The following is a 26,541-nucleotide window of genomic DNA, read 5'->3' as shown; positions in this document are numbered from 1 at the left end:
CAAGAGTCGTAGTTCTAGTGGGCCTTCTTCGCGAGAAACGGGCTGTGGGCTTTTCTTTTTTGGAGAGGTTGTGGGCTTTCAGTCCAGTTTTTTCCCATATAAACGAAAAAGAGGGAAAATTTTGAAATTATGATCACTTTCTATAAATTTTAATCCTAATTTTTCACTTTCATATTAGACTGTTTTTGTTAAAATTAATAGGCGAATTAACGAAAATTGAATCCAAGGCTCATTTAAGTCGATTTATATAATATTTCAAACGAGAAGGGGAAAAGTACACCGTACAACGACGTCGTTTAGGTCAAGAGAATGAGAGGGGACTAAAAGTAACGACGCCGTTTTCCGTTTAGTTGGCCTTGCAAGTTCGACGCTTATAGGAGGCGGGAGGAGCGTTAGGGTTTTAGAGGGTGATTTGAGATTTGCAGAGAGTAGCCATGAGCAGGAGCTTGGGAATTCCAGTGAAGCTACTCCATGAGGCCGCGGGTCACGTTGTGTCGGTGGAGCTTAAAAGCGGTGAACTTTACAGAGGAAGTATGATCGAGTGTGAGGATAACTGGAACTGCCAGCTCGAAAACATCACCTACACTGCTAAGGTGCCTCTCTCTTTTTGCTTTTCGTTGTTCATCTTAAGATGATGCAACTTTTGTTTGATAGTTGGACCTTTATGTTTGTGGTTTTCGCCTTAGTTCATTTAGTTCATTCTGCTTCTTTATCTCTAAAGCCGTATACTTCAATATCTGGTTCATGTACTTTTTGAACTTTGTATAAACCCTAATTTGGTTTAGTTTCCAACAATTTATAGCTTCAACTGCCACGATATATATATAATATATATATTTTATGACTATTTTTAATACAAAATCTGCGTAGGAAGAACCAGAAAATTTCCGGGAACAGAAAACTCTCTATATGGTTAATTTCAACATATAAGGAACAAAAATTGCATCTAAACTCCAGACCTGACTGGTATGTCCCAAACCCAAAAGGCAACAACTGTAAAATGAGACTGAAAATCGGCGAAGCATCAAAACATGAAAAGAGTGCTAATTGCGATCTTGATTGCATGATCAGGATTGATTAAATTAACTAGGGACGAATGTTAATTGTGCACGTCGATTCATCTGCTGAGTGCGCTGTTTAATTGCAACTTTCTTGCTATGCAACTCGTAATCACCAAATTGAATAGGAGAGATCGACATTATCATAGATTCATATTGGTTAATTGGATAGTAAACGATTTCTATAAAATTGTCAAATGGATTAAGGTTTACTGATTTTCTTTGTTTAATCTGTTGGTGTTTTACTTATGTTATGGTTATTGCTCAATGTCTCCGAGTTTTTCCCCTTTGCTTGCATGTATATAGTTGGGAGTCATGTTCTTCAGGTTCACTTTATGTGTTTTCTTCTATAGGATGGGAAGGTCTCGCAACTTGAGCATGTTTTCATCCGAGGCAGCAAAGTCAGGTATCTGTACCATCTCCTTTATTATAGACTATCCAATGATTTTCTTAGTTATTCGAAGGGATTTTGTCAGGATTTGGTTGGCATGCTGACATCTGTTTGTGCATGATAGGTTTATGGTGATACCAGACATGCTGAAGAATGCTCCAATGTTCAAGCGTCTCGATGCTAGAATTAAAGTATTTCAACTTAAATCCTTTGAAATCTAGTCCTGATGAAATCCTTGCGTGCTTTTTCTTTTTCCTAACTCATGCTTTTTCAATCCTGAAGGGTAAGGGCGCCTCACTTGGTGTTGGCAGAGGCAGGGCTGTTGCTATGCGAGCTAAAGTAAGTCCCATGCAGCTTAATTTTAGTACGGTGATAATTTATTTCCTCTACACATTTTGAATAAGTACGAAGATCAACTTACATGCCCCTTGTGCATTTTTTCATGTATGAGAAGGATTTGATCGCTGCTTGTGTGCATATCTGCCAAGAAATATAGAATCTACTTTAGTTGAAATTACTAGGATATGATCGCTATTTAATCATATCAATTTGGAAGATGTTAGGGAATGTTTCATGGCACTTCGAACTTCACAATTCTCTCTTTGAGGCATCCAGAATTTAGGCACATTCACACAAAACGCAGGAACCCACAGATAGTGTTAGGGGAAGTGATTGTTACTTGTGAAATCTCTTGTTAGTTTATATGTTTAAAAACAGGTTGGTGATAGATTTAGAGGGAAAACAACTAGAGTGCGTTACAAAATGTTCGTACACTTTTAACTTTCCAAAAGTTAACACTAGACATACTCTCTTTTTCAGGCTCAAGCTGCTGGCCGTGGAGGTGCAACTGGTCGGGGTGCTGTGCCATCTGCCCGAAGGTGATGAAACCATGAATATAGTTTGTTATATCCTTAGTTCAAGCCCAGAGAGCCGTTGGAATATTGATCATCAAGTTTCTTTAGTTCCGGTATTGACATCCTCATCATTGAAGAAGGCTATGTACGTTGTTCATTTTGTTGAAAGTGGGCGATTGACCATTATATATCTTCAACTTCATAATCTAATTTTTACTTCAGGCGATTTTATGTTGAGATCGAACAATCTTTTACCCCCATGTTCATCTTTGTTATGTATGTACCGGACGTTCTTTGCACACCTATATCACCATTGGAGAATTGTCTTTGTGCCATCTATTCTACTCTAATCGTTGGCTGTTGTTAAGGTAATATTAAGTTAATTCCTCTCATAAACAAAGAAGACCCTTATAGAGGGAGGGGCATTTGGTTTTTTTTTTTTTTTTTTTTTTTTTTTTTCCGAACGGGGAAAGAAGGGAAAGGAAAGAGAACAACTGACGAACTTTTATTCCTTTGTATCCAGTCAAACATATAGTAGTATTCCCATGAACTACCAAATGTCTAAAAATCCTTTATTCCCAAGGATATGATTTCAAACCAGCATTTTCCTAGACATTCCTAATAAAGACCTCAAAACCTTTTTATTCTGTGACATAACCTTGGAAACAGTGAGCATCAACTACCCGCATAATTTACAGCTCGAGAGGAAGCCTCAATGGCCGTATAAGGAGCAACACAATAATATACAGCTACAGCAATCTAGAGGAAGTAGCCATACAGTTCCAGAAAGCAAATGCACAAGTTCCACGGATTTGAAGCATCAGTTGTTGGGGCTGTGAGAAGAACACGGAAGAACCTAAATGGAAGTAAAGAGTTTGGTCCAGTTACGGGCCACGACGCAAACTGACCAGGCTTGCACACCGTCTGATCGTTATCGTGTACTCGCAAGTTTGTCCAAGTTTTCCCATCGATTGACCCCTAAAACAAATGCACGTAACGACATTGTCTAAATTTGCGTAAAGAGGGAAAAGAAGGGAGGGAGAAAGAGAGAGAAGATAAGCTTTACCTGGAGATTCCAATATCTGATGAATGCTCTTGACCCATCTTGTCTCAGTGTATAGTAATTGCACATCAGCTGCATTTGAAAGGGATATCGATCGATGAGACTATAACTTTAAAAAAGGAAGCGACCGTCAAGTATTCAATTCCCATTTTAATGCGTGTTTCTAAGGCAACAAGCTACAATTCATGCTCAAATTTTAATGCATTTCAAAAGTTCTACAGAAGATGGAGAAAACCTGATGATCTTCACCAATATCAACCATCCACCATGAATAAGTTTGCCCATCTTCCAGGCGAGGGCCGGCAAATGAAGTTCCCTAACAAGAAAAATCAACCCAGTTAACAGAGAACTCTCCCTTGCCATGATGTTCAACACAAAAGTTCCGTGCGCATTACCTGGTAAGTTCTCGAGACCAGAACCTTCGGATCTGTGTACCTTGAAGGTGGACTGCTTGCCGTAATAGTAATTTTCTAAAAAGTAAAAAAGCAAGCAAATTTCCAGCAACAAATTTACCAATACTGCGGAAAGGGCTGGGAACAAGAACGTTGAGAAGTTCAAGAACCAACCTTAGAAAGAATGGGATTAACCCATGGGTGCTCTCCATATGATGTACCGGCAAAGAATAGAACTCCATTGCTGTCCCCATCACAAATGTACTGTAGCTCCTTATAACTAGACCGTCGATGTTGAAATCTCACACTGGAAAATAGTTCAACGAGAGAACTTGATACAATACTTTTAGGCAGGCCACTTAACAATGTCTTACACATTATTTCCTCTAGCCATCTTACACATCAGGTACTCTCTTAGATTTTATGATGAAGAAATATGAAATCACGACCACAAAAATAGAATGAGCAGTACAAAAATGAAGAGGCACATTACTTGTTCTTTTTCTTGTCCTCTAGCCTTGATGGTTCAAGTTTCACGAAGTTGATAGCCTCCTTCACCTGATAAAGTTCAATACAAGAGAATAGTTAAGTTTGAAGGATTGATTTTACTATTATCGAAGTTTACACCAAAGGAAATGATTCACTCACAAGATTCTGAAAGGTAAGAATCTTCCTGCTAATGCTGCTGTTCTCCAACTGTATGATAATCATATGAAGCAAGAGTGAAAAAGATTTTACTTTAATCACAAGCCAGAAATTTTATTTAACTGCGACAAGTATACCTTCTCCAACAAGGCGTATGGGAGTATCGGAAATCGCACGAAAGAAAGTAAATCCTGAACTGACTGAAGTCGCTCACCAAAAAGGATATCAGGGGTTGAAAATGTCATAAGCTCATCTACTGCCATCCACCCACATAATTCACTTGCTTCTAAACCCCACATTAAGATTGCATTCAGTACTTTTTCCTCGGAAGTCACTGTCAAATCAGGACACTGCAAGAACCACTTCACCCAATGAAGATCAACGACCAAAACATCTAAATAGACATAAAAGTATTTCGCAGGCTTTCCTTTCTTGTTCATATTATGATTTTCATAAATAAACTTCTCAATAAGAAAGCGACTATCAATTACAAAAGTCTTGTTGACAGACAACAGCTTCAAGTAGAACGTGTTTTAAAGCAGGGGAAGTGTGGGGATGATGATGAGTTGTTTTAGATTAGCTTTATGATAGAAGATGCTCTTAGCAATAAATACTCGTCCTAAAATTTTCAACCATTAGTTCCACAAAGTAAAGCAGTTGAAGAGGCGAGCCCATACCTGAAGGATTTTGCGGAAAGTTGACTCATCTAATATGACAAATTCAATGTTTGCAGTCGTACAATAATCAAAGTGCATTGAAAACTTCCTCTCACAAATTTCTTCAATGAGCTTACAGCATGGAATTGATGAAACAACTTGAAGGATGGAACATACTGAATCCTGCAACAAAGTTCGACAGTTAGCTTCGGAAGCAAGTCCTAAAACTTTCCCAAAATTGTCTGCTTCCTCGTCCATTAAACTTGTGCATAAACAAAAAATCTTGATGTATGACCATCTTCCACTAGGAGACTCCATCCCTGCATATAATATGTAGGATATCAATACTCCTATAACTCATTATCATAAAAGGATTCTCTTCTTTTGTTCTCAGAACCTCGAAACTGCATGACGCTCCCCCTTTTATCTTCCAGTCATACAAGTACAATAAGAAATAATGACAAATCCACGTAAAAATTAACAAAATAATTAAATACATACTCTAAACAAGCGTGCAAGATTAGGATTACCACACTACCTCCGAAAGGCATTCTAGAAGTATTTTGCAGCATTCTTGATGAAGAAGAGTAACACCAAATTGATCAGCTAAAAATAGTAGTTGAAGTAACAAGACATCAGATTCCATTGTAACATCTTTACTGAGTTCTCCACTATACATGAACTTGAGCATGGTTTGAAAAGCTTCTGGTGATACGTCCCTAATATAAACCTCAGAAGACGTTGTTTCACTCATTCCATTGGTAAACATCTGCCCATGTACCACCCGAATAAATTTTAAACAATAGAAGAAGAAAAAACATATTTACACTAACCTAAGACAAAAAGTATACACAGTAAATTCTAGTTGAAATCATCCTGACCCATACATGATGGAGGCACAGTAGGTATGAACTATGGAAACCCGGTAGCGAACAACAGAAGAGGCTAAGCAAATATTACAAAGAGTCTAATTTGCTGTCTGTCTCCATTACAAATTACAAGTCCAGCCTTTCAAGTTGCATTTCAATTACTAGTTCTCACACCGCAGTCCACTATCAGATAAAATCGTGTAATCACAAAAAATTTCCAAAAAAATTAATGGTATAAGCATACCCAGTACCAAGGAGCCTCTTTTCTATTAGAACATCAGAAAGCTTGTATATGTTGAACGACCATATCAATGGAAAGAAGAAAGCAAACTAAATGATGTATATACGAGTTATTCAGAAAAAAAACTATACAAAATAACAGAACAGCAATACCGTAACCACATAAGATGAAATGTAGTATCAATTCCTCACCCTTTCAAATGGCATGCTCCATAAGCTAAGAATGATTTTGTGCACATGAGCAACAAACCCGTGACCTTGTATATAAATACATACATCACTGAACTCGCCAGTACATTGCAATTGTTTGAGCCTCTGCACACTTAATGGAATCCCGGAGGGGAAGACTGTAGTACAATGGGGCTGAATCCTTGGATATAATAATTCCACCCTCTTACCCGAGTCCAACAACTTTTTGTTCCGTTTTAATTGTTCCATCATGTCATCACACTGGTTCACTAAAGCATTCACTTCAAGTTGTAATGCAAGATCCCTCAAGGAACCAAGTTCAGACTCTAGAATCTATAGTAAATAAGAAGCATCAATCATCAATCTATCAAACAAAATATTGATTTCACTGTATCTGCGTTGAGATTAAAATTGCCTACTTGGTGCAGTTCCGCATACAGCAAAATATCAAAGTAGAACTAGAACCAATTCAAGCCAAAAACATTAAGAAAACAGGAAATGGCCAAGACACAAGACAAAAAGGAGCAGAAGAGGAAAGAGCGGAAATTTATCATGTCAAAGTTTTTTAAAGGATGTCAAAAGACAACAAGCCATGGCCATAATCTGACAAATAATTACATATGATGGGAGAAATTACCTCAGTTTGACCTGTGTAAATATATTGAAGAAGAGCATGGAGAACTGGATATGATACTCCATGTAGCTGCACAACATCTTGCGACAGATTCAAGGGAAAATTTCCCGAAGCAACTAAGATAGCCTTGTGAGCAGGTACAAGTGTTTCCCCAGAATCTACACTAAAAAGTACATCTGATAAATCCCAATTTTCTAGAAAATGTTCGAGGCCCCAGCTCTTGTAATCTGTGTATTCATCTTCTAACTCCAGTTCCACGTCTTCTTCGCCTTCAACGCCATTATCCACATGCTTCCACAAGGAAATATGGTCCTGCGTCGGCGGCAAAACATTAACATTTCTATATCCCACGTGTTTATCCCAGCTACTAAGCCCAATATATTGAACACTACAGTTTGGATTTGTATCAAGCCATTGAAAGACCAGATTCTGAAAAGGATATCTCCCCTTCCCAATGCTGATCAAACCATCATAGACACTGATCCAATAGCTCTGGAACGCAGAGGAACTGCAAAGAGCAACACCCTCTTCATCAACAACAGTTCTCCCATCAGCTATAATCCTTAGACGTCGATTTCGGTGACTACCTAATATAACCGTATAATGAGGACAGCTATCTCGTTTGTAATGGTAATGTTGACTCCCCACATTCTCTCGGAACACTAACGTGACATCGTTATGAGCGGAAGCTTCAAAAGCCACACAACCCCGTCCAGCTTCCCGAAATCTTAAATCCTTGAGCCAAGCACACTCAAAAGGAGCCACCGTGAGGGAGTTTTTCTCCTTCTTATCCATCATCCCACCTCAACAATGTTCGAATATCCCAACACACCAGAACACCAAGAATGGTTTAATTGATAGGAACCTCAAATATTATATGGATAGCAAACTTGTCTACCTGGCAAGAAAATACTTCGCAGTTTGAGAAGATGATAGACAGAAATGAACAAGCGCGATATAAGAAAATGCTTAAAATCACTCCTAATTAGAAGAAAAAATAAGCTCAAATCGGTCGGTAAAGAAGAACATACTAGCCAGTGAGTAAATCGGAGGGGATGGACTGCGATCCAGATTTTATTCTATACATATCCCATTATCCGAAACAATCTTAGAGGACAAAAACAAAGATCTACGACGATTCAAATATCTCTATCACAAGATAACCAGAAATTGCTAGAAGAACCCAACTGGACCCAGAATTTGAACCCGCAACAAACGACAACATCACAAGCAAACGGAGGTTTTGTATTCAACTTCGCATATAATATCCCGATAACATACAACGACAAATTGATGCAGAAAAGTTAAAATTCACTTCCCTGAAACTCTCGAGAAAAAGATTTAATCTCCAACATGAATTTAATCAGAAAATAAAGGCAAGACGTAAAACCTACCTCAATAATTCTGGTTCATATTGAACAAATCGATTGATACTCATCGCAGGTATTCGGTTGGCGCCATTAGTATTTAATGGAGCCTCACCTCTGCAAGTATATCTAAACGCAGCACGAAACGAGGACCATTACTTAATCCAGATATTTGCACAACTTGCGACATGGACAGGTTGATCGAGTGATGACATCAAAGGACGGATATGTTTTTGTAACTCTCGTCTGTTTTCTTCCCAATTTTCCACAGAAAGGGATTTGGATGCTTTGAATGTATGATTCGCTTGGCCACGAAAACAAAATATCTACAAACTGAGATCAAGTGCGTGGCATGGCTATCTACTCGACTAATCGACAGGACGATCGAATCGATTATCCAGAACTCCAATTCGTCATTTCGTTGTCAAACAAAAATTTGATTCACCTTACAGATATCATTTGAATTTGTAATCGATTTTCATACATCGAATCTTTGCCTTCGATTTTTCATTTTTCACGAGGAATCAGCTCTGCTTATATATATGAGCAATCAAACTATGTAGCCGAGAATAGAAACATTTGACCTCATCCCAAAATCGTTCCAGCTAGGTTGAATTTATCTACAGCAATTAAATATTTTATAGTTCCAAAAATTTTACATAAAATATTTCTTCGTTTTGTCCTCAGTGTTCATTAATTATTTAGAACAAAAATTAAACACCTCATTGAATTATGTGGCAACCATCATTGGTTCCCGTAAAAAATAAAATAAAAATAAAAAAATTCTGATTTCAGTAAAACATTGGTTCCCGTTTGATTCCGCAGTTAGGTCGGTTCAGTATTTTTATGATTTGATTTTTTCTATAAAAAATTATTATTTTTTATGATTTGATTTTTTTTTAATAATAAAAAATTTGTGGTCATTTTCAAAAAAAAAAATAATAATAACAAAAATTCGTGAAAAGGAGAGATTTAAATCTAATCCAAACGGCAAATAATAGATATCTTACTTTTTTTTTTTTCCAAAAAAACAATTTTTCCTTAAATTATCAACTTTAGCCCTAAAACTTTAAATTTCATTCATGGGTAGATGATACAAGTATTTTAAAACTAATTTATTTTTCACTTTTTCATTTTTTATTTTATTTTTCGTAGCAGGGGACTTTCGAAATCACCCTAACCAGAATCTCTGTTTGTTGGGTCTTCGACATAAATGTTTAAGATCGTTGACGAGCCTAACAAGGTTAGCTGCAACTAGTATATTATATTCATGGGATCACCTTGTCCATCACACATCTTTTCTTTATTTTTGCCCATATTTTAGCCGAATTTAAACTCTTCATTATATTCGTGAAACCACCGTGGTAGTTGTTGTTTATGTGGTCCCACGTCAGTTAAAGAGTAAAACAAAGCATTCAAGGCTGATAACGGTAAGTAACGGAACGAAACAGACAATATCTGCTAGAAGTGTTTTTGGGCTATTACAAATGGTATCAAAGCCATACACTAGGTGGTGTGCCTATAAGGACACTCGGGTGGAGGATTGTGAGATCCCACATGATCCTACACTTGTAAGAGTCTAAGTTACTAGTTTTGCAAATGTTGCTCTTTCAATACAAAAACATAACCATGTTTAGAATTTCTTTTACTCGGAAGACCTTCTCAGATATCTGAACAAAATCGTCCATAACAGGAAAACAAACCTCTTCGCACTTGCTGGCTATAAACATGGCTGTCACTCCAACTAGCTGGAGATTCTTCTTCGCCACTGAATATACTGCTAAGAATCTATCGACGAGGTTGACTGTTAGGTACAGTCTCTTCCATAAGCTTAAATCTGTAGTATACTTTTGAAGCAATTATTATGTTCTGCTTTGGTAGTCCCTTCATAAACTACATTAATCATAAATAAATAAAAATGAAGCTTGAGGATTATTGGGAGTAGTCTGAATTTAGTTAATTAAATAAGCTTGAGGATCGTAAGTTAAGTAAGGAACATTATCTACACTGGAATCAGATCTTTGAAATTCAAATTAAGTGGACAATTCACAACATTATGCAGATTAGTAGTTTCAAACAGGTAATGTTCTTGATCTTTCCCAATACTCTCACTATGATACTAGTAAACTAACCTCAATTATTAGCCCGTCAATGAGAAACCCTCTCATCCTGTCCTGTCGCTAATATGTGCTTGCTGGGACATGTAATTTGGTGGAACACAGACAGAAACCTGCGAGGAGGAGGAACATCTTGATCAGAAACAAAAAGCGAACATGGATTTATGTTTCAGACACAACGTGTCTTGTCTGGAAGATTGTTACCTCGGCTGTCCTGTAGTATGTATACAAGTCATTGTTGTACTCCACAACACAAAGTGGATCCTTCTTATCAAGGCTGTTAATATCAATGACCGGCTCTTCATCTATATCCTTAATTTCCAACTTCTCCTGTGGATTATGAAATCGCGTCAATGGCAGCAAGTTCAAGTAGTAATACCGAAAGAGAAGGGTTTAAATCCTTACCATTCTGTCAATTTCGTCCAACGTTGCTTCTGTATGTTGAACAAACATCGGCACTGCTGAGTCGCCCATGGAATCATCTTCAGCAGCAGATTCCATACCATTGTGGAGAATTGTGTTCATCTGGCAGAGAGAACTTAGAAAAACTTCCATCAGTAGCCGGATTGATTTCCCTCCCTCTCTCTTCGCCGAACGCCGCTGCCGTCGATTCTCAACGCCCCACTTTCGCCGGATGAAAAGTTGAGAGAGGGGCAAATAGGTAAGTTTGCCCCTCCTACCACTTAGGGGTCCAAATGAAACCCCAAGAGTCCTGCAAAAGAGAAATAGTGAGAGAAACGAGTTAGAGAGAAACGAGTTAGAGAGAACCTAGAGAGAGAGGTGGAAGAATGAACGGCCGGCAGACTCATCGAAAATTACCGTCGGAGTCCATTCCGGTCAAGACCATGTGCAAGGAGACTTTCTTGGAAGGAAAAAGAGAATGTGGGTGGCCGGATTCCCATTTTCCATCAAGAAATCGGAAAAACCCCGGTGTAAGATCTTGAACGTTTTCTCAGATCTACAGTTTTCCTTTGTGAATCAAGATCTGAACTCTTGATATATTCACGAACAACTCTACGCACGATCTGTGAAGAAGTTTGGCCGAGATCTCAACCCGAAGTCGGAGATCCGAGAATCGTCCGAGAACGGTGAGCTAGAACTTTGCCGAACAAATCATATCAATCCGATCTACGAATCGAAAAATATGAAAATCCGAAAGGGACGCTGTGTTTTGGATCGGAGAGAACAGAGAAGAAGAAGAACAAGAAAAGAAAAAGAGGAGAAAACAAAAATAAAAATGTTAGGGACCGCAGAGCGAGAAGAAGAAAGAAAAATAAAATAAAATAAAATAAATGTCAGGCGGCAGCGGCAGGCGGCGGCAGGCGGCGTGACAGGCGCGGACACGCGTCGACCGTCTGCTGGAGCAAATCATCTCCAACGAGGCGACGACACGTGTCGACGCAAAGCCGGGCCGAACCGCCAGCCCGAACCGAACCGAACCGTCCGGCCGATCCGCGACTGAGCAGAAGCTGCGCGCGTGCTAGACGCGCGTTTGGCCTGCGACTGGCTCACTCCATCGCGCGTGGGCTCTCACTCCCAGCGCACCGCGGGCACGTGAGCGTGCGTGTAACTGCCGTTTGGCCTGTCCGATTTTTGTAAGTTCGAGTTCTAATATTTTTTTTTATGTGAATAAGGATCTAATTTAGAGAAATCAGTATTAATTTCTATTTGAATTGTTAATCCAATCCAATCTATAGTTGGGTTGGTCGGGTTATTGGGTTGCATCTGCTCCTATGTCCCATCATTCCATTTTTAAGGCAAAACTGACTCATTCCATTTTTAAGGGCAAAACTGACTTTTCCCATCCTTGAACTCAGCTGTATTTTGTCATCCAAATAATTATTTCACCACACCCCCAACCTAATTTAATTTAAATCCTCATTCAATTGTTTCAGTTTTAAATTAATTCTCTTAGTTGTTTTGAATTTTAAAAATATTTTCCTCTTAAATTAATTTAATATAGTTAAATCCGTCAAAAAAACAAATAATATTATTGGTTGATTAAAGAATTTGTAGGGGCATTTAAATTATGATCTCTTCATTTTAAACCATCATTTTTTAAAAAATTATAAGAATATATTTAAAAAAAATTAAACCTAGTTTGGACAAATTGAATTATAAATTGAGTAAAAGACAACCTCTTATTTTCAAAATTAACTTACACTATTTTTAAATGGTTTAGTTCAGTTCAATCAAATAATCTAGTAAGAATGTTTAGGTAATTTAGGTTAGAATGTTGTAAGGGTCGATTAATTATAAATTTGTGTCTAATAAATTTATTAATAAAAAGTATATCAAAATCTAAATTTCAATTAATTGTATTTCAAATAAATTATACAACTTTAAAAGTATTTAATAAGTTATATGTTGCTCAAACTTTAATTAATTATATATAATAAATCTTTGAAGTACTTTATATTTTTTAAAACTAAAAAACCTATGAGATAAATATTGAATTTCAAACATATGAATCACTGAGCCAATAAATAAATAAATAAATAAATAAATAAAAATATTCCTTTAATTATTGGGTGTGTTAGTTATTTATTATTATCCTTTTAAATAAATGAAAGGAAGCGTATCCCACAATAATAATTGTTTAATAATGCACCAAAATGAATGTTGAGAAAAAATAGAATCAATAAATTATTATTTAAAAAAAAAAAAAAATTGGTCAACAAAAAAAGAAAATAAAAAATGAAGGCAGGGGACAGCTGAATCTAAGTCGCCCAATAAAAAATGTGTGGTTTGGAGGACGAAAAGGCAAATCCCTTGGAAACCCTTTTTAAAGTTCCAAAACTGGAAAAAATAAATAATAAGAATATGACAAACAAGCTATGTAGTGGGCCCATTCGTTGTGGCTAAACTCGGCCCAAGGCCCATGACTGCCTTATCCCTATTTCAGCATCTCGCTATGTTCACACACAGCACAGGGTTCAAGGCGTTCTTTCCGCCACGTGGTGAAATATAAGTGGACCAAGTCACTCCTCTGCATGCATGGCTGTGATTCTATTCACGCAAATCACCAAAATTGTTGGGGATAAGAAACCGCGGCTCCATAACGTCCTTAAATTATCTTTCAATATTATCTCCAATTTCTCTTTACCAATATTTATTCTTTTCACACAACTTTCAAAAAAAAAAAAAAAAAAAAAAAAAAAAAAAAAAAAAACATTTTTATTTTATTTCATATTAAAATTGCCCGCGAAATTGCCGATTATTTGTTTCTTATTTTTGCTTACTGTTTAAATCTGCTTTTTATTCCTTCAAAAGATCCTTACTATATTTATTAATTTTTAAAATACAAATATAATTTTTTAGAAGGAAAGTAATTTATGAAATTATTTATTTCTATTTGACTAATTACAATAATTGCTTCACAAATTTAATTAGGATAAGAAGGTTTTGAACATGGAAGTCCGACTTTTTAATTTAATTATGCTCAACTAATTACTTTAAATAATTTGATTTAAAGTAAAATAGGAAAAAAAACTTAATCTAATTAAAAAAAAGAAAAAGTTAATGAAATAATGTTATCAACACCCGTTTAATAGAACTTTAAATCGGTATAAATAAGAGTCCCTTCTATATTATAAATTTCATTATTGGCATTAATTTAATATAAATAAATAAATTAAATACTAATTATCTACATAAACATTGTAATTCAATTTTGTCGCGAGAGGTGGGACGAAAAACCGCGAGAAGTTGAAGAGAAGGGGGAAGGAGTAAAGAGTAAGGCACGGGTGGCAAAGAATAAAACGACCATGAAATTTAAAAATTAGATTTATAAAAGCGAGAAGTGCAAGCCACGGGTGCTTGCTTTTATATAATCCTCACCCTCGCTTTTCTCTTCGTTAATCGTCTCGCCCATTCCAGATTATCCGAGGTCGTCTTCGAGTCTCGGTTCTTCTCCTTCTGCAATGGATCCTTACAGGGTATTTCCATCTTCACGCCTTAATTTTTTGGATTCGAGTATGATGTGTTTTCGTGCTTACCAATGGGGATTTGACTTACTTTCTTCACTGCTGCGTTCTTGGTTCTTGATTAAATCGAACTTGCTGCTAGATTTTTCATCTGGATTTTCTTCAATTTCGAACTGATTTTCTTATGGAGAAATGGTTTTCTTTGTTTTCATTTCCGCCCTTTGCGTCTACCGTAAAGGACTTTTTAAATGTTATTTTGATTTTCGGATATGTTTACTCGACGACAAACGAAGTACATAATTCTATTGAGTATGTTCATGAAGTTGGACTTCTGTTTAGCTAATTTCTTAATTGTTTATATTTCGGCTAAGTTTGTTTAATCTGTTCGCGCGTTGCAGCACCGCCCTTCAAGTGGCTACAACAGCCCCTTCTGGACTACAAATTCTGGCGCTCCAGTGTGGAACAATAACTCGTCGTTAACCGTTGGACCCAGGGGTAAGAATTGGTTTCTGATATTTCGGTTTTTGACGTAGCTGTTAAAACACTAGCAAGACTACGTTAATAGTGCGCGTTTATTGTTATTTTCTTTTCGTTCGATAGTGGTTATGATATTAGATGGAAGTACTGTTGAATCTGTACTGGCGTTAATAGTACCCTCAAAGTTTCTTGTCTAGTCTCCCCCCTACTTCTCCCGGCCATGCTTAGGAGAATTAGCGGGAGTGGGCGCTTTGCTACCAAAGAAGCCCGTTTCGTCTTCAGAGATACGTTCACTTTAGCTCTAGATTTACTTTCAACTTATACCTATTAGTTGAGAAGGTCATGAAGATTTGTTGGTCTTATCTTCTATAGAAGCTATTCAAGTTGTGAAAAATTGGTTAGATGAGGGAACTAGTTTTATCATTTATTAATCATATGCTACATTTCTAATGGCAATTAAGACCAGTTGCTAAAAGATGATGGTCTATTCTGTTATAAGAGCTGTATATTCTGGTAGATGTTGAATGTGAAGAACAAATATGGAGTCAGAAAGATTCTCTGAAAGGGTTGTGTTTCTTGTCATTCTCATTTGGACAATGCTTAGTGAATATCTTCAGCATATCTATAATTTTTCTGGCAAAAAGGTTTGAAATCTGGTGTCAGATAGCTGTAGATGAGAATACCAAAAATGTTATGGTTGGTCCTTAGTACTCGAAAGACACTTATCGATAAAAGTACTTGAATATGTTTTATTTGGCAGGTCCTATTCTCCTAGAGGATTATCATCTCGTGGAGAAACTTGCTAACTTTGATAGAGAGCGGATCCCAGAGCGTGTTGTCCATGCTAGAGGAGCTAGTGCAAAAGGGTTTTTTGAGGTGACTCATGATATTACCCACCTTACTTGTGCTGATTTCCTTCGTGCCCCTGGAGTTCAGACTCCAGTTATTGTACGTTTCTCCACTGTTATCCATGAGCGCGGTAGCCCTGAAACGCTGAGAGATCCCCGAGGTTTTGCTGTGAAGTTTTACACCAGGGAGGTGAGAGTTTTTTAGTTTATGCTTTATTGGTTGCTGATAACTTACAATTATAACAACCTGGGATTTCTGATAAAAAGAAGCATAAGAATGCAATGGTTGTGATAATGTAGAACCTTGCCTGTGTTTTGAACTTCTTTAATTTGTTCTACGCCTATTGGATTAATTCTATGGGTTGCATGCTAATACTTTCATCAGTTGGTTGGATAACATGCTATCATGTTTCATCAGTAGGAAGTTCATAATATTGTATACTTCTGCTGGTAAATCATATGTTGTGATTCTGTAAACTCAGATTTTGCATCTTTTGTGCATCTTTCCTTTTGCTTATATGTAAATACATGCTTTTATTAGGCTTTGTTTATTATCCTCATGGTAGTACAACTTTCAAGCGTCCTTTGTTCTTTTACTCAGGGAAATTTTGATCTTGTGGGCAACAACTTCCCTGTATTTTTCATCCGTGATGGTATGAAATTTCCAGACATGGTTCATGCTCTCAAACCGAATCCCAAGTCCCATATCCAGGAGAATTGGAGGGTCCTTGACTTCTTTTCTCATCATCCCGAAAGCCTGAATATGTTCACATTTCTATTTGATGATATTGGCATCCCACAAGATTACAGGCACATGGACGGTTCAGGTGTTAACACCTATACTCTGATTAACAAGGCAGGGAAAGCACACTATGTGAAATTTCACTGGAGGCCTACCTGTGGAGTTAAGTCCTTGCTGGAGGAAGATGCTATCCGTGTTGGAGGAAGTAATCATAGTCATGCTACTCAGGACCTCTATGATTCAATTGCAGCTGGCAACTACCCTGAGTGGAAGCTTTTCATTCAAACTATTGACCCTGATCATGAAGATAGATATGATTTTGACCCTCTGGATGTAACCAAGACCTGGCCCGAGGATATCTTGCCCTTGCAGCCAGTTGGTCGCATGGTTTTGAATAAGAACATCGATAACTTCTTTGCAGAGAATGAACAACTGGCCTTCTGTCCTGCCATTATAGTTCCTGGAGTCTACTATTCAGATGACAAATTGCTTCAGACCAGGATCTTCTCTTATGCAGATACCCAGAGGCACCGTCTTGGACCAAACTATCTGCAACTCCCTGCTAATGCACCCAAGTGTGCTCACCACAACAATCACCACGAGGGTTTCATGAACTTTATGCACCGAGATGAGGAGGTATTGTGTACTTCTTTTTTTGTTAACTATCTCTAAAAGTTGGTGGTTTCTTTTTAGTTGTCCTTGATTGTGCATGATTTAAGTAATCATCCTCATGGCCTAGCACGTTATATGCCAGCTCCTTGGTAATTTGATTGTTCTGATCTTTGTCTTCCTTTTTGCTTTGCCTCAGGTCAATTACTTCCCTTCAAGGTTTGATCCTGCTCGCCACGCTGAGAAGTATCCTCACCCACCAGCTGTATGCACTGGAAGGCGCGAGAGGGTCAGTGATCAATATTGTAGCATTTTAATGTCTTTAACATGAACTCCTTTTGCTATTGTTCGGTCAATGAGTATGCTAACCTGTTGAGATTCCTCTTGCTGTCTTTGGTTACGCCAGTGTGTAATTGAGAAGGAGAACAACTTCAAGGAGCCTGGAGAGAGATACAGATCTTGGACACCAGACAAGTAACTTTTGTTTAATCAATGGCTATTATTGGAAGATGCACACATTGTTGTTTTTTCATGTAACTGGGTTGGAGGGTTTTAAACCACGGGTTTGTTTGTGTTTATATTGCAGGCAAGAACGATTTATCCGCAGATGGGTGGATGCTTTGTCTGACACTCGTGTCACCCATGAGATTCGCAGCATCTGGGTTTCTTACTGGTCTCAGGTGCGTTTAGTAGCATTTTGGTTGAGACTGAGTTTGGAATTGCATGGAGGATTGTTGGTGAGAGATTTAATGGTGTGTGTTTTGATGGTAATTTGGAACAGGCGGACAGGTCTCTTGGTCAGAAGCTTGCATCTCGTCTCAACGTGAGACCAAGCATTTGAGGGGAGGAGGAGAGGTGTACACTTATTGTTGGTAAATTTATACGGAAAGGGGGAAGCCATTTGAGAAGATGAATCAGATATTGTTATAATCCATATGCTGTTTCATACCATATTTTAATATTTGCATCACTCTCTCCCTCTCTCTCTTTCTCATGTGACTTCTCGACCTAAATATGTCAATCTAATTAAGCTTTTGTTCGTGTTTCAATGTCACACTCCCATATTATGTGCTATGGTCTCAATGGTTGAGTTTTGTTAAGTTTTATGTATGTTTAGTATGGAATAGTATTTGATTAAAAAAGGAATTTTTAAATTAAAAAATCATTCCAAACATACTTTCTTCATGTGGGGATTTGTGGGCTCATCTGTAATTCGTTTTCAGTTTTTAAGAAATTTGAAGTGTTATGTAATTGTTTCCATTTTTGTTTCAAACTATTTCTAAATTTGTGCAAGAATTGAGCAAGGAACAAAATTCTCTTCTTTTTTTTCTTTTTTGCTAAAAAACAAAGCACTTTAATATTTTTAATTAAAATTTCATAGAATGAAAAAAAAAAAAAAAAAAAAACAAAAACAAAGATTGATTATCAAATTTCTGTTCTCTCTCACAAAAACAATAATAAATAAAAGATGAAGAATATTGAACATGGTTATTTTTTATTTATTAAAAAAAGAGGGAAAAGGGCACAAGTCAGACGTATTTGAATTGTACTCTATCATGAAAGATGGTAGGTTCAAATTCCTCAACCTACCAAATAAATAGAACATATAAATTAATTACAAATTTAGGTACTGTTCTCACATATTCCATATAAAAATAAATTTGGTGTGTAATAAAACATTTAAGTTTTGAACATAAAATTTTATCATACATAAAATAAACATTTAAAGACTTATTATAAACTTTTTAAATACAAAATTAGACATACTTTTTTTTCTCTTTTAAAAAACTTTTTTATTTTTATTTTTAAATAATAATAAATAGATAGAGATTAGCTTTTGGTTTGAAGATATAACTTATTAACTAGTTGAATTATGTTTAAATTGTGAAACATGAGTTTCTCTTCCTTCCACTTCCTCAATGTAAGGATGACATTAGATAGATAGGACGGTTTTAGGTTGTCTTGACGTGCAAAATACCACAAATTTGATTAAAATATTAAAATAATGATAAGGCTATAGTTGATTTGTGAAAGAGAAAGAAAAGTTTTGTTTGATTTGATATGTAATGTAACCAAAATTTGCTCTCCAAAATTGACTTCTACTTCTGCCCACAACTTCTTTGGAACCAACCTATGTGATTCTTCTACTTCTACATATCAACCCCTTGCCATACAAACTTTTCGTTATAATTTTAATTTACGTGGCTTCCCGCTTGCTTCACCCTCTCTACTATTACTAAATGTTGATAGTCTTCTTTAAACCTCTACAAAAAGGTAATTAGTTAAACCTACGCTCTAAAATACTTGCAAAAATTAAAAGTGGCTAGCTGTGTAGATAAGAATTAAATCATCGACTTTTGACGTGATAATTAATTGTGTCTTATTTATTAAGTTTATTTCTTCTACCCACCAAAAATCAACCTACATTGCCCGTTAATGAAAACCCTAAACCCTATATTTTTCCCTCTCCTACGCTATCTTCAACCTTAAACAATAATTAGTATAATTATCTAGGTTAATTAAATCACCTAATGGTTTACATCCATCAACTTGAAACTAACCTAGACTATACAAACTATATTTTTTTTATTTTTTTTATTTACTATAAATATTTTAAAAATCTAAATAAAATTTTGAAAAGTTATTGGAATATGATTTAGAATTTAAATGTTTCGTTATAAAAATAAATGAATAAAATAATAATAAAAGAAGGTGACATCAGAGTGTGAAAGGCAACGGAAGTTCTTCAACTCCAAAGCCGCCTGATTTTCAGTGTCGCATCGCAGAAAGTATATGAGAAATTGGGACAGGGAAGGGGGGAAATTACCCTTTTGCCCTGGTTTTGATTCTTTCAAATTCTGTTGGTCCCTTGCAGAGTTGTCTGTTTTGGTCAATAACGAGAGGCTTCAAAACCACTAAACCCCACAAGCATCCAACATTATCATGTCCACCACAACCCTCTTTTTTATGATCATGACGTTTTCTTCATTTCCTGATTATAATAACATCCAAATTTGAACCCATTAATCAAAATAACACAATCATTCATCATTGAATTGAATCGAATCGAATCTTTAAGAACAATGAGCAATCCTTTATTTACATCCTGTGATTTTCCTTAGTTTTTGGAGCCAAAAAGTTGAATATGAACTGGGAAAATCCAAATACAAACAAGGGTCAGAAATCTCAAACGGATCAGTGTTGTGTTAATGAAAGAGGGAATAAAAGAACGATTTTGCTTGTGTCAGCAGCTGTAGAGAAACCCACATGGAGCAGAAATCGGAACAAATTTGAACGGAATTTAATAATGCAAATGGGTGATGAGCTCATCTTTTGATGAACTTTCTTTAGATTTTTTTATCCATTTTTTTATTGGTGGGTGTGGGTGACGTCTGAATCTTAAACTTATTTAATATGCTTAATAATGGTGTGTTTAGTAAAAATATATATAATCTTTTGATCTAAATTCGATAGTGGGGAGTCCATTGGATGCAGCGTATGCAGTCAGATTTGTGCACATGGCACTAAACTTTAATATCTGTTCATCTCATTCGGGGGCTTTGGGATTTCAGGTTAGCCTCCACAGAATTCAGCAACTGGGTCGTCGTCTTTTTCGTCAAATTTTAAAATTGTTTTCAGGGTTTGTTGGTGTATTTGGGTATTCTGAAGTGGAGGGAGCCTGCAAATGCTCCTAATTTGTTTATTGTTTTAATACTGTTGATTTGAAAGATTCTGATTCCGATGGATACTTTTGTATTTTTATAATTCTGGTTACCCTAATTAAATAATCAAATCGAGCATTCACAGATTTATTCTTTAAGCGAGCCCTTCTCATTTCCTTCCCCTCTCTCTTAGAGTGTGCAAGTTGACTTTACAGCGAGAATTCCAAAGCCGGACGCAAGGGGGGGGGGGGGGGGGGGGGGGGGGGGGAGGGGCGAGAGGGCGTATGTGGGGTCACGCTCGGACTTCGACGGAAGAATCTTCAGCATTAGAATCGTAGTGAATAAAGGCGCTTAGAAGGAAGGGGGCCGGAGCGAGGTGTTATTGGGGGAAGGAACTTCGTGGTGGTTTACGCTGAAAAAGGAACTTCGGCGCCAAAAGCCTTCCGAGGACATAATTCTTCACTTACTTCTGCACGCCTCTCTTTCATGTTCCTATTATTCAGACAGTTCTTCTTCTTCGTGGCCATTTCAGGAACAGTGCTCAAATATTGAGTACCCACCTGGGAATCTCTTGGAATCTTTCAAATTTGTAAGGTACGCTTTTATTCTTCTTCTTCTTCTTCTTCTTCTTCTTCTTCTTCTTCTTCTTCTTCTTCTTCTGTGTTTTGGGATTTTACAGACCAGATTGCTTGAATCACTGCTGTGTTGAGGTGTGTTTGTTTGGCTGTCTTCTCTTGTCTTTCTCTCTATTGGTGGGAGAATCAGTGATTCATGATTGTATTTTAATCCTTACTTTCTTTTGTGCTATAGTGCACGCTAAGCTTTTTTGACTGCTGCTGGGTTTCTGTGTTAAAAGTCTCCTTCGGTGGCTTACTTGTTTGTCTATAGAATACACTGAATATGTTTCTTATGATATTCAACAGGTCGGTTCTTCCTAAACATGGATTGGAATTTCTTATTCTGGGTTTGTATCTGATATTCGATCGGTTTAGGGTATATCCAAATCGGTGCTACCAAGTTCTAAACGTATTGTGATTTGTGGGGAGTTTTGTTTTATGGAGGATTGCATGTTATCACCAGCGACAATGCTGGATGCTCCAGCTGAGGCAGCCATGGATTTGGACTACATGGATGGGCTGCTTTTGGAAGGTTGCTGGTTAGAGACCGCAGAAGGTACTGAGTTTCATCATCCTAGCACCGCAAGTTTTGGTGCCAACCTAGACCCTTTGATTGCATGGCCTGCTACAGACATGAATGGTGACTTTCACATGAGCCAGATTACAAGAACTAATCAAGAAGAACCGAGGAGACTCTTGACCGATGAGGCGTCTATCGGGCGGGGACGAGTTGATATGGAGCAAGAGGGATGCTCTGGTCAATCAGAAAACCATGGTTTTGAAGGCTCTGAATTGTGTAGAAGATTGTGGATAGGACCTGGAGATCATCTGGGCTCTGCATCTTCTGTGATGGAGAAGTTAATTAGAGCTGTTGGGTATATCAAAGATTTTGTTAGAGACAAAGATGTTCTTGTTCAAGTATGGGTGCCTATAAACAGAGGGGGAAGAAGTGTTCTCATCACAAATGATCTGCCATTCTCTCAGAATTCCAGCTGCACAAGACTCACCAAGTACCGCGATGTCTCTGTGAAATATGAATTCACTGCTGATGATGATTCTAAAAATGCTTTGGGATTGCCTGGTCGGGTGTTCTCAAGAAAGGTTCCAGAGTGGACTCCTGATGTTCGATTCTTTAGAAGCGACGAGTACCCGAGAGTCAATCATGCGCACGAGCACGATGTACGTGGAACTGTAGCACTTCCTATCTTTGAACAAGGTAGCAAGAACTGTTTAGGAGTCATTGAAGTTGTTATGATTACCCAGCAGATCAAATATGGTTCAGAACTTGAGAGTGTTTGCAAAGCTCTTGAGGTCAGTCTCCTTTATATTTTGTCTTTAAATTCTTTGTTACATTTACCTCAAGGTTTGAATTTGTACAAATCAACTCAAAATCTCATGAACTCGCAAACATTCAGGAAGTGTTATTCCATTTATCAATGCTTGAATGTTTATATGGACCTTAGAAAATTGGCTTGAATGTGTTCCTTTGTTGTTTATGTTCGTGTGAATTTGGGTTCCTGGATACTTGTAAGATCCCACATCGGTTGGGGAGGAGAACGAAACATTCTTTATAAGGGTGTGGAAACCTCTCCCTAGCAGACGCGTTTCAAAACCTTGAGCGGAAGCCCGAAAGGGAAAGCCCAAAGAGGACAATATCTGCTAGTGGTGGGGTTTGACTGTTACAATACTGAATTCGAGTTAAGATAACGCCTGAAATGAGTTCGAATCACGGTGTCTTGAAGCCAAACGGCATTTGAACGATGAGTTAGACCATTTTGCAGTACTTGTGGAAGCTTGACATGCTTAGTTCAAGAATCCTTATTGATTGGAATTTGCAACTTTTTGTTCTGACTGCAGGCAGTCAAGCTTCGGAGCTCCGATGTTATCGGCCACCCCGATAAAAAGGTAATCGAATCATTCAATTCTTTTCCTGCTGTTCATTTGAACATGAGTTTTTTTGTTTCCACTCAAAATGAAAAATGAAAAATGTGTCTCTTTCAGCAGGTATTTAACAGGTCCAATGAAGCTGTATTACAAGAGATTCAAAACACTTTGAAATCTGCTTGTGAAACGCATGGCTTGCCTTTGGCTCAAACTTGGGCATCATGTATCCAACAAAATAGAGAGGGCTGCAGGCACTCGGATGAGAACTACAGTTGTTGCGTTTCTACGGTAGACCGGGCTTGCTTTGTGGCCGATCCTCGAGTTCAGGAATTTCACGAGGCATGCTCCGAGCATCATTTGCTAAAAGGCGAAGGCATTGTTGGGATGGCATTCAAATCTAATGAGCCATGTTTCTCAAGTGATATTACATCCTTTTGCAACACAGAATATCCTCTCTCACACCATGCCAAGCTGTTCGGATTACACGCTGCAGTTGCCATACGCCTTCGTTGCATTTACATTAATAAAACCGATTTCGTATTAGAGTTCTTCCTGCCTGTAGACTGTATAGATCCTGAAGAGCAGAGAGTGCTGCTCACTTCATTGTCCACGATTATACAACGATCTTGCAGGAGCCTGCGTCTCGTAAACGATAAGGAGTGTAGGGAGGAAAATATGCAACAATCTTGTCGAAGATCCAAGGTAGAACATCATCAGCTAGAAATGAGTCATCCAACAAATTCATTGTTAACATCATCTGTGCAAAACATCCAACAACAGAGTGGATTCGTCTCGTTATTCCAGGACGGAAAAACATCGGAGATGTTAAGTTCCTCCGGTTACCAGCATCATGAACTTAATTACAATTTGAATGGCGTTGTCGAGGACAGTGAAGAGTGTGCAACTGTAGGTAATAGTTGCTTTTCTGATACAGGCTTGGGAAGAACCGTTGAGAAAAGGCGAACCAAGGTCGACAAAACGATCACGTTACAAGTTCTTCGGCAATATTTCGCTGGTAGCTTAAAGGATGCTGCAAAGAGCATTGGAGGTACCTGTAGTGCCATATTCTGATATTATCGTACTGTTTTCTTTGTACTATCAAACTGTTCATCTTAACTCATTTTGTTGCTGTTTCAGTTTGTCCGACCACATTGAAAAGGATATGTCGACAACATGGGATTAAACGTTGGCCTTCTCGAAAAATAAAAAAGGTTGGTCACTCATTGCAGAAACTCCAGCTCGTAATCGACTCTGTGGAAGGTGCATCAGGTGCTTTTCAAATTGGGTCCTTGTATTCTAATTTCCAGGATTTGGCATCTCCAAATCTATCAGGTTCAGGTTCAGGTCCAGTTGTAAGTGCAAAGATGGGAGATTGCATGAAAACATCGAGCAATCCGAACGAGGTTGGGATGAGCAACCTCCAAGGTGGTGGTGCATCGAAATCTCCATCGTCTTCGTGCAGCCAGAGCTCGAGTTCGAACCAATGCTTTTCTAGTCGGAGCCATAAAAATGTTGGGCATTGGAACAAAGGTGGAAGTGAAGATCAAATGGGAGGAGGAGAGAATCCTTGTGATGGAGAGCTGAAGAGGGTCAAAAGTGAGGTAGAGATACATGTATCAATTATGGAAGGATCAAACATCCCTCGAAGATCCCAAAGCTGCAAGTCTCTCTGCAAACATCCTGCCACTGAATGTCTGGTGCACTCAGCAAAAGAAGGCGATGGGATGGCTGAAAGGGTGGAAGTTCAGAAAGTAAAGGTCAGCTATGGGGAGGAGAAAATCCGGTTTCGAGTGCATAACCAGTGGCGATACGAAGAGTTACTGAACGAAGTGGGAAAACGATTTAGTATCAGTGACATGACTAAATTTGATCTCAAGTATTTAGATGATGAATCTGAATGGGTGTTGTTAACAAGTGACACAGATCTGCAGGAGTGTTTTCATGTTTACAAATCGTGTCGAATCCAAACGATAAGACTTTTGGTTCAGGAGTCTCGTCGCCGTAAGAGAAACTGTGTGGCGAGCGGAGGGTTCTCATGAACGTGCTGCACTGACCACCACATTTTACAATTCTAGAAAGGCATGAGAGCATTGTTGAATATGTTTTGTGGATTAGAAGACAAGAAAGTCAACTGTGTTTATGCCTCTGTTTAAGAAGCAAGCCAGAGCTTAAGGGTGGTGTCCTTATGGGGTTACATGTTGGCAATGGCAATGGCAGTGGCAATGGCAACGGCAACGCAGCTACCTCGTATGTAAATTACCTCTTTTTTTTTTCTCTCTCTCTCTTTCTGTGTCTACCAATTGGAAAGAAAGAAAGATTATTAGTTTTTTTCTTTGACTTTTGGAATTTGTATGTAAATTTGACTTATTGAGGGTGACATAATTGTGGCTGAGCTGGGAAAGACTTTTTTCAGGAGGCAAATATTTTATGTGCTCTGACGTCAACATCTGTGTTGGCAATAAGATTATCAATTATTATGCCTTGTTGTTATTTTATTTTATTCCTATAAAAAATGAAATGCAAATGGGATTCGATGGAATTTGGAGAACATAAAAGCAATCCACAGATGATATGATGCAATGGGTGGCAGCTAAGCCTTCCATTTTATATCCAATATTCTCTCTATTTTTATTTATTATTAACAATTCCAATTCCGTTTTTGGTGTCTTTTCTAGGGAAATTTCAGGTGCTCCATTGATGTTTGTATCTGATTCTAATCACCAATATTTTATACAAAAAATATATAAATATTAATTTTCTACAGAGAAGGGAACAAAATGGAAGTAAATAAAATAATTGATTGCACCCATAACTTGTGTTGCAGCCATTTATTTTTATCAGAACTATTTATTTATTTCTTGTTTCCTCAAAATAAATTTATCTGATTTTGACTACAATTTTTCAACCACTAATATTAATCATCCACGATGCAAATGGTTCAAACAAGAATTTTAAATAGGATGAAACTGACGCAAGCTAGAATGGTCTGTTCAATGTAGAAAACATGTCTAGTTCTTTAATCATTCGGTTCCATTCATATTTATGTTCCATTATGATTATAATTTAAGGAACACAACTGCCTTACATCAATTATTATAAACAAAATCATCAACAATAATAATAATAATAAACTTTTCCTATTAGACCAAATCACAGAAGAAAAAGAAAAAAAAAAAAACATGATTTTCACTAGATAAAGAGGGAAAACTATTTTCGAAATAGTCACCAAACACCCTTCTCACCTCCCAAAGTGCATTATGGTAGCAAATTCATGAATGGTGATCCTCATGAAGCCAATTGT

The 26,541-nt window shown here is 37.4% G+C and overlaps 5 protein-coding genes across 11 annotated transcripts; 3 read left to right on the top strand and 2 right to left on the bottom strand.

Moving 5' to 3' along the window:
- Nucleotides 1–342: 342 nt before the first annotated feature.
- LOC111796460 (small nuclear ribonucleoprotein SmD3b) lies at nucleotides 343–2,640 on the top strand. The gene is made up of 5 exons (XM_087125053.1): nucleotides 343–593; nucleotides 1,412–1,464; nucleotides 1,574–1,640; nucleotides 1,732–1,788; nucleotides 2,269–2,640. Exons 1-5 carry the CDS (start codon nucleotides 435–437, stop codon nucleotides 2,329–2,331), a joined length of 399 nt encoding a protein of 132 aa, XP_086981179.1. The 5' UTR covers nucleotides 343–434; the 3' UTR covers nucleotides 2,332–2,640.
- Nucleotides 2,641–2,785: 145 nt separating this feature from the next.
- On the bottom strand, nucleotides 2,786–8,912 carry LOC111797026 (BTB/POZ domain-containing protein). 3 transcript variants are annotated; one of them, XM_023679887.2, is made up of 13 exons: nucleotides 8,386–8,911; nucleotides 6,995–7,889; nucleotides 6,361–6,690; nucleotides 5,598–5,828; nucleotides 5,081–5,242; nucleotides 4,541–4,753; nucleotides 4,407–4,454; nucleotides 4,252–4,316; nucleotides 3,933–4,065; nucleotides 3,762–3,836; nucleotides 3,602–3,682; nucleotides 3,370–3,438; nucleotides 2,786–3,281 (listed from the first exon to the last, which is right to left on the bottom strand). In XM_023679887.2, the coding sequence occupies exons 2-13, from the start codon at nucleotides 7,787–7,789 to the stop codon at nucleotides 3,063–3,065; spliced, it is 2,421 nt and encodes an 806-aa protein (XP_023535655.2). In that variant the 5' UTR covers nucleotides 7,790–7,889; nucleotides 8,386–8,911; the 3' UTR covers nucleotides 2,786–3,062. The 3 variants fall into 3 exon arrangements, with proteins under 3 accessions (XP_023535655.2, XP_023535656.2, XP_086981177.1); XM_023679888.2 differs by lacking the exon at nucleotides 8,386–8,911 and adding an exon at nucleotides 8,023–8,320; XM_087125051.1 differs by lacking the exon at nucleotides 5,598–5,828 and having other exon boundaries at nucleotides 8,386–8,912.
- Nucleotides 8,913–9,793: 881 nt separating this feature from the next.
- LOC111797537 (cyclin-B2-4) lies at nucleotides 9,794–11,736 on the bottom strand. Of its 4 annotated transcripts, none has more exons than XM_023680567.2 (5): nucleotides 11,295–11,736; nucleotides 10,881–11,187; nucleotides 10,680–10,805; nucleotides 10,491–10,588; nucleotides 9,794–10,251 (listed from the first exon to the last, which is right to left on the bottom strand). In XM_023680567.2, exons 1-4 carry the CDS (start codon nucleotides 11,375–11,377, stop codon nucleotides 10,523–10,525), a joined length of 582 nt encoding a protein of 193 aa, XP_023536335.2. In that variant the 5' UTR covers nucleotides 11,378–11,736; the 3' UTR covers nucleotides 9,794–10,251; nucleotides 10,491–10,522. The 4 variants fall into 4 exon arrangements, with proteins under 4 accessions (XP_023536335.2, XP_023536336.2, XP_023536338.2 ...); XM_023680568.2 differs by having other exon boundaries at nucleotides 9,794–10,242; XM_023680570.2 differs by having other exon boundaries at nucleotides 9,794–10,195.
- Nucleotides 11,737–14,253: 2,517 nt separating this feature from the next.
- On the top strand, nucleotides 14,254–18,126 carry LOC111797651 (catalase isozyme 1). The gene is made up of 8 exons (XM_023680718.2): nucleotides 14,254–14,413; nucleotides 14,800–14,896; nucleotides 15,639–15,916; nucleotides 16,328–17,104; nucleotides 17,277–17,366; nucleotides 17,484–17,551; nucleotides 17,664–17,757; nucleotides 17,859–18,126. Exons 1-8 carry the CDS (start codon nucleotides 14,399–14,401, stop codon nucleotides 17,916–17,918), a joined length of 1,479 nt encoding a protein of 492 aa, XP_023536486.2. The 5' UTR covers nucleotides 14,254–14,398; the 3' UTR covers nucleotides 17,919–18,126.
- Nucleotides 18,127–20,243: 2,117 nt separating this feature from the next.
- Nucleotides 20,244–25,717, top strand: LOC111797515 (protein NLP5). 2 transcript variants are annotated; one of them, XM_023680531.2, is made up of 6 exons: nucleotides 20,244–20,649; nucleotides 20,885–21,333; nucleotides 21,663–22,667; nucleotides 23,214–23,261; nucleotides 23,358–24,288; nucleotides 24,378–25,717. In XM_023680531.2, exons 3-6 carry the CDS (start codon nucleotides 21,795–21,797, stop codon nucleotides 25,277–25,279), a joined length of 2,754 nt encoding a protein of 917 aa, XP_023536299.2. In that variant the 5' UTR covers nucleotides 20,244–20,649; nucleotides 20,885–21,333; nucleotides 21,663–21,794; the 3' UTR covers nucleotides 25,280–25,717. The 2 variants fall into 2 exon arrangements, with proteins under 2 accessions (XP_023536299.2, XP_023536301.2); XM_023680533.2 differs by having other exon boundaries at nucleotides 20,245–21,333; nucleotides 23,361–24,288.
- Nucleotides 25,718–26,541: the final 824 nt, after the last annotated feature.

Source organism: Cucurbita pepo, chromosome 6, assembly GCF_057944985.1.
Source record: "Cucurbita pepo subsp. pepo isolate OVF chromosome 6, ASM5794498v1, whole genome shotgun sequence".
In the NCBI taxonomy this organism is placed as follows: domain Eukaryota; kingdom Viridiplantae; phylum Streptophyta; class Magnoliopsida; order Cucurbitales; family Cucurbitaceae; genus Cucurbita; species Cucurbita pepo.
Note: the sequence above shows the minus strand (reverse complement) of the source record. Positions and strands in the feature narration are given on the sequence as shown.

What these genes read in the sequence shown, in the direction of transcription:
- LOC111797537 (XM_023680567.2), bottom strand. Translation starts at nt 11,377, where the DNA reads ATGGGAATCCGGCCACCCACATTCTCTTTTTCCTTCCAAGAAAGTCTC. An exon ending in GACCGGAATGGACTCCGACG is followed by an intron (nt 11,188 to 11,294) that starts GTAATTTTCGAT and finishes TCTCTTTTGCAG; the next exon opens with GACTCTTGGGGTTTCATTTG. An exon ending in CATACTACAGGACAGCCGAG is followed by an intron (nt 10,589 to 10,679) that starts GTAACAATCTTC and finishes TCCTCCTCGCAG; the next exon opens with GTTTCTGTCTGTGTTCCACC.
- LOC111797026 (XM_023679887.2), bottom strand. Translation starts at nt 7,789, where the DNA reads ATGATGGATAAGAAGGAGAAAAACTCCCTCACGGTGGCTCCTTTTGAG. An exon ending in GGAGCATGCCATTTGAAAGG is followed by an intron (nt 5,829 to 6,360) that starts GTGAGGAATTGA and finishes GTACATGGGCAG; the next exon opens with ATGTTTACCAATGGAATGAG. An exon ending in ATATTGGTGAAGATCATCAG is followed by an intron (nt 3,439 to 3,601) that starts GTTTTCTCCATC and finishes TTTCAAATGCAG; the next exon opens with CTGATGTGCAATTACTATAC.
- LOC111796460 (XM_087125053.1), top strand. Translation starts at nt 435, where the DNA reads ATGAGCAGGAGCTTGGGAATTCCAGTGAAGCTACTCCATGAGGCCGCG. An exon ending in ATCCGAGGCAGCAAAGTCAG is followed by an intron (nt 1,465 to 1,573) that starts GTATCTGTACCA and finishes TGTGCATGATAG; the next exon opens with GTTTATGGTGATACCAGACA. An exon ending in CTGTTGCTATGCGAGCTAAA is followed by an intron (nt 1,789 to 2,268) that starts GTAAGTCCCATG and finishes TCTCTTTTTCAG; the next exon opens with GCTCAAGCTGCTGGCCGTGG.
- LOC111797515 (XM_023680531.2), top strand. Translation starts at nt 21,795, where the DNA reads ATGGAGGATTGCATGTTATCACCAGCGACAATGCTGGATGCTCCAGCT. An exon ending in GTGTTTGCAAAGCTCTTGAG is followed by an intron (nt 22,668 to 23,213) that starts GTCAGTCTCCTT and finishes TTCTGACTGCAG; the next exon opens with GCAGTCAAGCTTCGGAGCTC. An exon ending in TGCTGCAAAGAGCATTGGAG is followed by an intron (nt 24,289 to 24,377) that starts GTACCTGTAGTG and finishes TTGCTGTTTCAG; the next exon opens with TTTGTCCGACCACATTGAAA.
- LOC111797651 (XM_023680718.2), top strand. An exon ending in TGAAGTTTTACACCAGGGAG is followed by an intron (nt 15,917 to 16,327) that starts GTGAGAGTTTTT and finishes TCTTTTACTCAG; the next exon opens with GGAAATTTTGATCTTGTGGG. An exon ending in AGATCTTGGACACCAGACAA is followed by an intron (nt 17,552 to 17,663) that starts GTAACTTTTGTT and finishes TTTATATTGCAG; the next exon opens with GCAAGAACGATTTATCCGCA.